The following is a 12,279-nucleotide window of genomic DNA, read 5'->3' on the forward strand; positions in this document are numbered from 1 at the left end:
TCATTTTTACATATTCAACTTATCAAACATTGTTCACATTGGGAAATGTTTATTGGTGTTGTTTTGCGCATTTTGAAAGTTAAAACGAAATTTCCTCTTATAGAATATATAATTATTCGAAATTCCCAGTGAAATCCCATAGACAACGTAAGTAGACAATTTTATTGGTTCAAATATTAAGAACCATATCAAGTACTTCCTTACCGCACGTGCAAGGGCATTCCTATATTATTAGTATCTCAAGCGGATGAATTGCAGATAATGAATTCAACAACAGGTGCACTATATATGTGATATGTTTAGTTTTCTAGCTTTCGTAGGACGATTTATAGAGATAGGAGCTTTTGCCAGCAACGTGCTTTAAATGCGCAATAAACCTGATTATTAAATTAAATTAGCTAACGATTTTCCGCATTCAATCGTTCCGTGATGACAGTACAGAAAGAAACAGGGGGTCACGAACCATTGATTTAAGGAATTATTTCCTTAAATGTGTGTTTTCCGGCAATAACAGAAAATGTTATATCTAATTCCTTAAATTGCGGAAGATTTTAAATGTTTTAAAAGTTTTACGATATTTGATGTTTGTGATTTTAAGAGCATGACAAGATGAGACCTGTTTTGTATTTTGTTTTGACGACTGTTTCGATGTATGTTTTAATCTAGTACTTGTTTAAATGTGTATTTTGAGATATATTTTGTATATTCAATTCTTTCTTGTTGAATACTATTATTTTACTCAGATTATTTTTTAAGAGTTGTTGCGAAATCATCAGAATGGGATATGTTCGCCTTGAGCTTAACATGGCCAGTAACACTATGTAAATTCAGTGAACTGAATGTAAGTATATATTTTTCTAACGGTTTATATTTGTTTCTTGTATCCTACAATTACATCTATTTTTTGTAGTTTATGATCAAGTAATCAATGGGAGTTTTTTAAAATTTAATTTTGATTGTCAGTAACAATTTTATTTGTTCGAGTTGTTTTTCATATCTAATGATTATACATGTATAATTATAATTTGCTAAATTACGTAGTATCAGTTTTTCAGCATATAGTAATTGGATATTAACTGACTACTAGTATTTTGTAACTCTCTCTCTCTTTCTCTCTCTCTCTCTCTCTCTCTCTCTCTCTCGTCTTTGTTAATAGAGCTACATAAAAGGATTTTTTAAAAGTTAAATTTTTTTTAACAGAAACCGCCTCAAAAATGTGTAATCTCGTCAAAACTGTGGACAATTCACGGTCTTTGGTATGTACATAATTTAAGTGTTGAAAATACTAAATTAAAACTCATTTTTGACAAAAGACTGCATAATAAATACAAAAAAATATTTTTCATTTTATCTAAACTTGTAGGCCAAGTGCCAGAAATAGAGATCACGACCCTGAAAATTGCCCGATATCCAAACCCTTTAATGAAAACGAGATCCAGGTCTGAAACACTCTTAGACTATATATCGAGTATTTTGTGGTGGTGTTTGATTTTGCAACTGTCTAATGTGTCTTTTGTGCGTTTTATTTTTTCCAGAATTTATTGGAACCTTTGAACAAATACTGGCCGAATCAATTTCCAAGAACTCCAAAATGTTCATTCTGGTAGATATTAATTACATTGTGGTTTGACATTGACATGAGCTAAATGTTTGAGATAAATGCTGACGTAAACGTTCCTTATAAAGCGTCGTCTGATGGGAAAATTCTAAACAAATTTATAGATCATTTATCACTTGATTAATTAACAATTTTCTTGACCATTTTTCAGATTAAAATTTATATTAGATAAGAAATAGTTAAAATCAAGCTTGAGTGTTTGAAAATATTCCTAACACCCACACTATAAACTTAAATTTTCTTCATTGCCTGTTCAAAATTTTTCATATCAGACACTTTGCATTTTTTTGTAGAAAATAAATTTAACAAGAATTTGAGAGGCAAGTAAAGTTACACTATCAGCGGTGAAATGTCTAATTTAGGAATACTAGTACAATATAAAGAACTATATTGTATCAGATATTACCATATAATGATCATGTAACGGGTTTTCTAAAAACAGACAACGGACCAAATCTATAATTATCAACAAACAATACATTAAGCTAAGCAACAGCTGATTAAAACAATTTATATATCATTAAAATTTAGTATAAACTACTCCATCTTTGTTTTGTATAGCTTCGATGATTGGAAACAAAAGGATATTTTTACTTCAGAAATGTTTACTCTAAGATACAAGAAGATAATAAAGAGACCGGTACCGTTTGAATCGGCTCTCAGTTGTTTTTGATAACGTATAGATACATGTATATAGCTCCGTTGATTAAATTCGGAGTTTTATTTTTCTTTAGAAAATCTTACTTAAAGCTGACATGAATTCTTAAATATGCATTATTTCCCTTTTATCTCCGACTACCGCCAATATGTTTCACCTGACATGTGAGGTAATTACCTTTAAAAATTAAAATACCATAGGAAAATGATAATTTCTATAGGACAAATGATTCTCCTAAGAAAATATTGACAATTCTATAGGATTTTCTTCTAAAAATCCTATAGGAGTTATATTTCCTGCAGACGAATGATATTTCCTGTAGGAATTTGCATCAGAGAGGTTTTTCTGTCGGATTTTATCAAATCCTATCGGAAATAAAATTTCTATAGGAAGTTGTATTCCGATAGAAAATTTCAAATTGTTTTTCCTATTCCGGGGTATGAGTTATTTTTGACAGGTGGGATAAACTGTGCAATCATTAGATTTCGTGGTGGCTCAATTTTTGCGGAATTCGTGGGTGCCTCTCATCCTTAAATTAACATACTCCACGAAAAAAATAAATTAGGACAGTAAAGTCATATTTCCTTTTGTAAGTATAGAATACACGAAATCACGATCCCATCAACCTGTAAAATTGAAGGAATCCACGAAATTTGGCCCCCACTCATTTTAATGATTCCACAGTAATGAAAACAAAGGTGGTTGTAAATTCTTTAAGCAATGGTCTATCATATGGCATATTTGAATTTATCGATATATTCAGTGTAGACAGGTGCAAAAATGCCACTTTGGAACTAGTATAATTATCCGACACAGTGTTATTTATATTTGTTTATTCAGGAAACATGAATGGGAAAAGCATGGCAGATGTGCAACAGAAGTGAGAGAAACAGGGAGCGAGCATCTCTATTTCAACAAAACTCTTTCTCTGCGTATGAAATACAACATTGACGAGTAAGCTTTATATAATAATGCCGTAGAAATATACAATTATAACAATAACCACATCTTAGGTGAAGTTGATATTGACAAGCGAAAATCTTAGTCTTCGTCGGAAATTTAATAATTTGGGTAGAAGAACACATGAAACAAAGACAACATACTGTGTCTTGGCAAGTTTTTCACATAATTGTCACTATACTTAAAGTTGATTTCAAGTGAAGTACAGTTTTCATACCTCGTTTGCAAAGATTACCGCATTACGTAAAGGCTTAATTAAGATATGTTTGTATTGTTTAATTATTAAATCATAAAAGTAAGTGGTGTTTGTATATAGATGTTGGATATAAGACATTGAAAAAGATTCAAATATTAAAGTTACATGTAATTGATAAACAATTTTTTTCAAAATTAAGGTGAAACCTAATGTGTAATTTATTAAAAACTTAACCTCCTAACCGTCAAAATAACTATTTATTTTGATATCACCATTTTCATTTAATCTTTCCTTTACCTCCAGAATTTTATCTTCTGCCGGTATCAAGCCTGGGGAAAAGTACCAGGTAAGTAAGAATTTTTAAAATTGTTTTTGATACATTTTGAAATAATATTGAGAAACATTGTTTAATCAAGAATTATGCACTGTGACAATATAATTATGATTATTAAAATTTTGGATTTATCTAGTACTTTTAAAATATTGTTTGTTCTAGCTGCAAGACATCAAAAGTGCTTTAAAACAAAAATTGGGAAGCAAACCAATCATATTATGCGGTAATGTCAAGGTACTACACAAATAAATACTTCATAAGATTAATTCAGTGATATCAAAACGAATTGCAAACATAATCTAAATAGAATTTCTTTATCAATTTTTAATTTTTCTTTGATTATGTTAAAAAAAAGTTTTATACTGAGTTTAGTTTTATCTCTGGGTTATTAGTTAAAAAAATACAAGTAGCAAAGCCTTGACACTGTATTTTATTTCTTTCTTTTATTTTTTTTTTCAAGAAAGTTCACTGGATATCGGCGATGGTAATATGCATGGATAGGACTTTCCAACTATTTGATTGTCCAGAGAAAAGGATAGCAGAGAGAGCGTATTTCAACACACCGCTCCCGCCACACGATCGGTGCCGAGCAGAAGTGTTTTATCCAATGAAATAGTAATGGGAATAATGATGTATTCTTCATGAAATATTCCAACACGCTACTGGCTGATAATAAAGCAACACTGTAGTCATTTTTTATAGAACTCTGAGAACATTTAGATAGATGAATTGATTGAAAATAGAAATGAAATGAAACCAAAAATTTAAATAACACTGTTTGACACTGACAGAACTTACGTATATGAAAAAATCTTGCGGTACATTTATATTCAATAGTACCCTGTATTTAAAGATTGGCTTTGTAGGGTTTTTAATTTACCTGTGTGTATAGGTTTTAAACCGTGTTTCAAACATTTATTTTTTTAACAAAAATTACATGCGTTTCAATTGTACATGATTAAAACTCATTATCATTATTGTTTTGGAAATTTTATGTAGGTTTGGTGTTTTTGGCGGCCGCAGCTTCGAATGCACACAATGTTAAATTAACGCAATTTGTACCTATAAACCGCTTCAATGTAGAATACAGTTACGAACTGTTTTTAAACATATATTATATATAAACAATCATCACAGTCGTAAAACGCTTTTATATATATATATATATATATATATATATATATATATATATATATATATATATATATATATATATATATATATATGAATTTTATCATAATACCTTCCAGTTTAATTTTGATAGTTATTCTTTGAGCAAATTTAAAACAAGGAGCAAACAGACAGAAAGATTTCTAGGTGTGTTTCTGACCACATTTCAAAATTGCGTAGCGAGTTGACTTTGATACCTCTTAACGACGATTGAAGATTCCAGATGTGATTTGGGGTCGTTGTCGTCGGAATGTATTTAAACTAAGCATAGAGAGAACTTTTAAATTATTATATACATTATTTAATTTTTTTTTTTTATATGATTTAGCTATTTGTTATCATCTTATGATTATTTACCATCATCAAATTTTAAGTAACAAGAAGAAGTATCATATTACCATGCTAATCTACTAACATAGACTTTTATATGAACACGGACAGAGAGAAAAATAATTCAAATTAGTTCCATCCAGCTGATATAATTATAAGTAATTATATTATCATAATAAACAACATTTCACACTGAACACGATTTATATGTATTTAACCTATAGCGGCATTAGCTCCGTGGCTATTACATGTATCTTCTGCGCCACGTGCTTAACCAATGTTCTACTTTACCAAAACAAATCAACTATTCATCATAACTTAATGTTAATTATATAGTTGTCGAGACACTGAACACAAAGATTTCAATTTCAGTATCCCATTCCTACATGTAAATTCCAAACCGATGATGATTTCAGCATATAATATATGATTGGATTTCGTATAACAAATTATTGTTGGTCATCTTTTTCAACTACATTTTATTTAAAATACGGCCTAGCTGCATTTCTGGTTACAACTTTTCAGTTATTTTATTTAAGTTTTAAAGCATTGCACTGTACTCCTTTCTCCAAATTCATAGCCGTATTCTGTTCCTACTTCTGAAATAAGTTCAATTTTTCGTGTAGTTTTCTTACTTTTCTTTGTACTTTTCCTTTTCTGGTTCATTTCTTGAACTTTGTAGTTTCAAATATTTTTCTTTAGTTTGATATTTTCTATCACTAAGTGCAATTTAACAATTTCTTATGAAGTACTTGCTGTTAATTATTCTGCGTCAGTTTCTGATGGCAAACAAGTGATTGGTTCTTTCTGGGATATTAATAGAGTTTAAATTGTTTCCTCTTATATTGATCGTACACTGTAAACCAAAATTTATTCGCGGCGACTTTATTTCGCGATTTACTTACAATTAACTGGTTCGTGACGACTTATGTTCGTGACCCTACCCGTAATTTGTTATAACAACCATACGATAAAGACTTGTTCGTGGACAGAAATATTTGCGAAAAATTTCTCGCACGCAAATAAAAGTTTGTTTACAGTAATGATTTTTAACAGATTGATTCATTAAGTCTTTGAAATTCTTTTATATATATATTTTTTTTAGATTTTAAAATGCAAGCTGCTTTTTTTAACTTTAGAACTATCGATCTGGAGAATTTCAAAGGTTTCTTAATGAATCCCATTGATTGATCTATTATCAAAATGTTTCATATAGTTTTGAGCTACATTAGATGATATCCCGTTCAGACGCGGGAATTTACACTTTACACATTATATTGAATTATGTTTTTTGTTCATTTTTGTGTATACTGTGCCCAAAATATTTCTTAATTGCTTTCTTAACCGATTCTTTAAAATTGAAATAAAACCAACTGCATGGCTGGCTATTTAGAGGAGTTGGCAGGGATAAAAAAATCTAAACTGAAATCATTTTCGATGATATATAAATGTGCGCGTCCTTAATCATTTGTTGCAGATGATTGAAAATGATAACAAACTTTTTTTCAAACATTTAATGCATATATCAAAAGTTTGTTCTTTTGGTCAAATTTTACTATTAATAATTTTTATCACGGTCCAAAATAAAAAAAATTCAGATAAAATACTGTTTTGGAAAAAACAATTGGGGAGGGGGTTCATCCTCTCCACCGCCATTCAACTTCCCTTTTTTACGCATACATCGCTTAGCATATTCATTCAGAGACGTACATTGTAGAAAACAACTTGTTCATTGTTTGAATATAAAAGGTTTACTACCAATCTGTTGTGGTATGTTAGCTTTCGCCTTGTAATAACACGTGCAATTCCATCAGTGCGACGGATGGCAATCTGTTATATTAACAAACAACATATAATGTAGGTAAATGCAAAGTAAAAATAAATTTAAGGTGAAAGGCTACATCGTCAAAATATGTCCGACATCCGTTTGAAACGCCATTTTGTTCCGGATTGATAGCATTATGTCGTGGTACAAAATAGCTATACACCGTTCAATTGAACTGTTCTAACGATAGAGATGAGATAAGAATGAAATCACCAAAACGCTTAGAAAATATGGCAATTCCCTTCGTGATTAAAGCTTTCAACTAACATTGATTATGAGCTGTTATGTACAGAAAACGTGAAATCGAAATAATATACTGTTTCCCTGCTATTGGCAACACATATTTGCCATGTCATCTGCAACAGACGATTATAAATATGTGACGGATTATCGATAAAGGTGAACAGAGATAATATTTTCACTTGAACCATATACACAGGATTAATATAAAACTAAAGTTCCTTAGTACCATCTCTTGTATTAATTATCCCAACTTCTTATTTAAAACTTTTGCAGTAAAAGACTTGCATTGAAAGTTTGACACTTAACTAATGTATTTTAATTAAAATAGATATAGCTAAGTAGCAATAGCAGTGGGAAGCCCGGATTTGCAAGCCAAATGAGGGAACGATAGAATCTTGAAAAAGACGGTATTGACATTCTATGCAGTACCATTCCATACCCCCTTCTTTGGCGAATAAAAGAGAGAAAACTTCTGTTTGTAAAAAAAAAAAGGAACCGCATGGTCACAACTGAATTCATTCGAGTATCATCTTCGATTTGTGCAAATGCAGTTATCAAATATAAAAAATTAATAGGATTGCGGTATATTAATTAATTCAAAACCTTAAAATTTGTTTTTGATTAGCCAAAATACATGTGTTGTACCTCGATTTCTAGCGATGTCAAGTCATCATACAATTTGACGGCCTCGACGTCTGTGGCATATTTTAATATGAGGAGAAATAACGCTTTAAGCTTTTGTGTTTTAAAAACAAATTTTTGTACATCATTTTTTCTCCGAAAATGGCTTCATTGACCAGGAAAACTACTGCAAAGTCTTTATTATACACAGACTTTGTCTAACCATCGTTTAAAAGCGTTCACAATATTTGATATAAAATCGGACCAACGGCTTTAATTGTAAGTGTGAACACCGAATATCCATTTGTGCTGATACATATATCACCCAAGTAATTCATGATCCAGATTTCTTGTGCTTGGGAAAATTACAAGTATTTGTTAAAAAAAAAACCAGACTCGTCATTTTCTGTTTATTTTCAATACGTGTCCAATCAAACAGTATTTTGACATTTATACCGGTTTAGTATTTATCGGTAATTTTTCGGTGGTAAATAATTATCCAGATGAATATCCTATTAACATTAACAATAAAACCTCATTATTTTTCACATCACATCATAACATTTTTCGGAAAATACCAGTTAATGACTTTTTATCAGTATTATCTGTATTGAAACTGTGTTTATAATCAACCGACCTTTTTGTGTTCAACATATGCAACCAGGAGAAATATAAGGACGTTTTAAAAATGATAAAATTGTTGCCATATATTTGCATCGATGTTTGTTTTTCAGTTGTTCAATACAATTGAAATACAAAGTCAAACATATGCAAATTATCGATTCAGAGGACAATATAGGAAACGAACAAAGTTTGAATATTTTGTGTTTTTTAAAACCTGACAGTGTGTCTTATGTTGTAAGAAATGTTCAATTTACTATTTCTTTAGCTTACTCTGACGATTTTTATTGCTTTTTTGTTATGTAGGAAATTAGACCTAACGTTTGTCAGTATGATAACCAGCATAAAAGAAAGCATTTTGAGAAATAAAGCAGATTAGTTATTTTCATATTTGCTACTCAGGCTACTTTGTGAAAGTAGAAATGGATAATTTTTATGCATATTTAAAAAAAATTCAGGTGTAGGTCTGTGTGAAGAAAAAGCAATCGATAGAGAACAGCATGGGGGAGGCATCACAGCAAGTTTATTTGCAAAATTTCAAAAATTGAAAACATTTCAATGATAAAATATTGAATCTTTCCTAAATTTCCCTATAAAAAAATGTATCGTTTTCAATAAAGATATAGAGCTCAATTTGTATACCTGATAAGAAAATAAATTAAACAGTGATACTAGTACTACTACGTACATGTAAATATTAATCCTTTGGGGTCCCCTCGACTTATACATTTTATACCTCCGTCTTATTCTGTTATTTTGTCTTCGAATACGCTTGTCCGCTACCAACAATCCGAACACGTTATTGTAAAATGCATGGTTCCTAGGACAGGGATTCAAACCCTAAGGCGGGGTTAATGTGGCCACATAGAGAAATTACATTGATTTAATATTTTCATCTGTATTGTAACAGTTGTGGAAGATAAGTCCTGCATTGTTATTATGTTCATGATGTCTTGGTGTTAAATGATGGGATTTGTGGTTCCTTAGCCATGGGGCTGAAGTTAAGGTGGGAGGTGTACATATGAACAGGTAGTTTTATTTGGGGTTATTATATCCCCGGCAAACGAAGTTTGGGGGGGGGGTTATGTAGGAATCACCTTGTCCGTCCGTCTGTGCGAATTCGTGTCCGGTCCATATCTTTCTTATGGAGAAACATTAGAAGTTCTTACTTCACACAAAGATTGCTTATGACCTAAGGGTGTGTCATGATCTTGACCCAAGGTCATTCGGTCAAGGTCACTGGCAAAAAAATGTGCAAAATTCGTGTCCAGTCCATATTTTACTTATGTTGGAGCATTGAATGTTCTTACTTCACACAAATATTGCTTATGACCAAAGGGTGTGTCATGACCTTGACACAAGGTCATTTGGGCAAGGTCAAGTGCAGAAAAGTGCAAATTTCAAGTCCGGTCCATATCTTTCATATGGACAAATATTGGAAGTTCTTTATTCACATAAAGATTGCTTATAACCTGAGGGTATGTCATGACCTTGACACAACGTCAATTGAGGAAGTTCAAGGTCATTGCTTAGAAAATGCTTTATTCCTGTCTGTGTCATGTGTTGTAGAAATGGAAATAATTAGAAGCTAAAATTTGACACATAGCTTGCTTGTCTCAGGCCACATAATTTTTTTTAGATTCTCATCCCTGTCTCTCTCTGAAAATGTCCTGCCCCGATGTATTTTTTTTGGAAACAAAAATGTGTAAAAATCGAGGCCGGAACGGCCACAAAGGCGTCGAGCTGACATTTTCTTTTAACAAAGATTTATAAAATTAGATCAATATTTTGAATTTTTGTACTAATAGTCGTATATCAAATAATACATATTAGAAAAACAAAAAAAGTAGATGAAAACTGTATGTTTTGTGTATTTTAGAAACAAAAAACAGTATATTTCCTTATAATTTAGGTTGTGATGCGGTTATAATACAATGACTCATGGTTACAAAAATCAAAGAAATTTCAAAGTTCAAAAATAAAGTATATTTTCTTTCTGCTTTAAACAGTCTTTGAACAATTTTCAAGGTTCACAATTTGAATACATTTACAGTGTGTCCCTATTATAATAATAAAACATATTTTTATTCATTTCAATTCCCGTTTGAAACAAGATTACTTATGGTATGGTTGTTTACAAACAAATCCACAACACGTGCTATTTAGAATGCTCGACCAAACCGACTGCATTATCGTGTTTATTTATTGCAACAAAATCACTACATACGTTTATCGCTTACATTCATTTTGGGGGCCGTGCCCGATAACAAATAAATTTACATCTCAAATTTTATTTCTATCGGGCACGGTCTCCAATTAAAATGTAAGCGATAAACTAAAATAATATTTAGTGAATGTTTACACCTTATTGTATTCATCCGCCATTCTTGATTATGCAAATTTATACTTATGCAATGAGTTGTCAATAACCAGGGAGGCAAATTTGGATTTTTTGTACACAATGTAGTTGAATAAATGGAATAAAAATCTTGTAATACGTTTAATACTTTAAGGAACTTATTTCTTGTGCGCATTTAAAAGGTGGTGCAGAGCATGAATTTTTGGACGACTGCCAATCAAGACCATCGCTAGAAGGCTGCCAAGCATTAGCTCGACGCCTTAAAAAAAATTGGGAAAAAATCGGGCTCAGTATACCAATAAATCAAATTGTTGATATTAAATGGCTGCTTGACATGTGGATTTTCATTGGATTCGAGTCATTTTTGTTAACATAAGGATGCAAATGTCCTCATGCATTAACAGTTAACTTAAAATAAAATGGATTAAAGGATAGAAATTGGTTTGTGTACTCATATTAGCATTACCAGTTTAAAAAAAATAGAGCAGTTGTTATTTATAGAAAATGGACGGTAAAATAGACTCATCCAATATTTTCTATAATAGCAAAAATAAATGCGTTTTGATTTTTTTCTTAACGGGGGTATCAATTATGAGCTTGCTCACAGTACCTTAGTTGCTGTTTGTCATTCATTAACAATTTTATCTTCATCTGGAAAACTACACGGTAAACTGTCACTTGGCAGTATTGAATAGATGTTATTTATTTTCAGATCTTTTTTTCTACCCCTACACATCTTAAGAAAAACTTAATTTATCATTATGTAGACCAGGAGGCCCTATACTATAACTGTAAATTTTCATGTCCCCCCGGCAAGGGTTTTAACTCAAAGTGGGGCCAATATTATATAGTGTTAAATTAATCCATATTATGGGTGTGGATTGGCTGTATATTATGTCAAAAAATTTAATTATTTTATTCAGCTTATGAATTTCAACAGAAGAAATTAGTACATATCTAGAAAAGAGAATAAATGAAGCTGAATTGTTTGTTCATATTTACAATTAATTTGATTGAAAAAGTATTTCCATTTTACGTATACCGTTATGCAATTAATGTTTTGCCATATGAGAATGCTCCGTTATCACTAACGAGGAGGTCTCGTACATTTCAAGAGAATTGAAAATTTTGCAATAGTGATCAAGACCTACTGTATTTAAAAATCAAAATTAATTTGCAAAAATGCCCTCCAAACGGATGTTGCCAAATCCGACCAATTTTTTCAGAACTCCCTACGTCAGATTGGACAAGTCTAACTGTATATTGTCAAGTATGATCACACCATTACCAATAACTAGGACAAAAAAATCTGTAATGCGATTAAGTTAATCACTCAATATAAAT

General features: G+C 31.0%; 1 protein-coding gene across 1 annotated transcript; it reads left to right on the forward strand.

The window, feature by feature from the left end:
* Positions 1 to 493: 493 nt before the first annotated feature.
* LOC105347845 (ribonuclease Oy-like) lies at positions 494 to 4,745 on the forward strand. Its single transcript, XM_011457081.4, has 9 exons — positions 494 to 650; positions 757 to 841; positions 1,201 to 1,256; positions 1,364 to 1,439; positions 1,536 to 1,603; positions 3,117 to 3,230; positions 3,736 to 3,778; positions 3,929 to 4,000; positions 4,227 to 4,745. Exons 1-9 carry the CDS (start codon positions 610 to 612, stop codon positions 4,380 to 4,382), a joined length of 711 nt encoding a protein of 236 aa, XP_011455383.3. The 5' UTR covers positions 494 to 609; the 3' UTR covers positions 4,383 to 4,745.
* The last annotated feature ends 7,534 nt before the right edge of the window (positions 4,746 to 12,279 follow it).

The sequence above is a fragment of the Magallana gigas genome, chromosome 6 (assembly GCF_963853765.1).
Source record: "Magallana gigas chromosome 6, xbMagGiga1.1, whole genome shotgun sequence".
In the NCBI taxonomy this organism is placed as follows: Eukaryota; Metazoa; Mollusca; class Bivalvia; order Ostreida; family Ostreidae; genus Magallana; species Magallana gigas.

Excerpts from the sequence above, each read along its gene's own strand:
- LOC105347845 (XM_011457081.4), top strand. The coding sequence starts at position 610 with ATGAGACCTGTTTTGTATTTTGTTTTGACGACTGTTTCGAT. Across the intron at positions 1,604-3,116 it reads ACTCCAAAATGTTCATTCTG|GAAACATGAATGGGAAAAGC; the intron begins GTAGATATTAAT and ends TTGTTTATTCAG. Across the intron at positions 3,231-3,735 it reads ATGAAATACAACATTGACGA|AATTTTATCTTCTGCCGGTA; the intron begins GTAAGCTTTATA and ends CTTTACCTCCAG.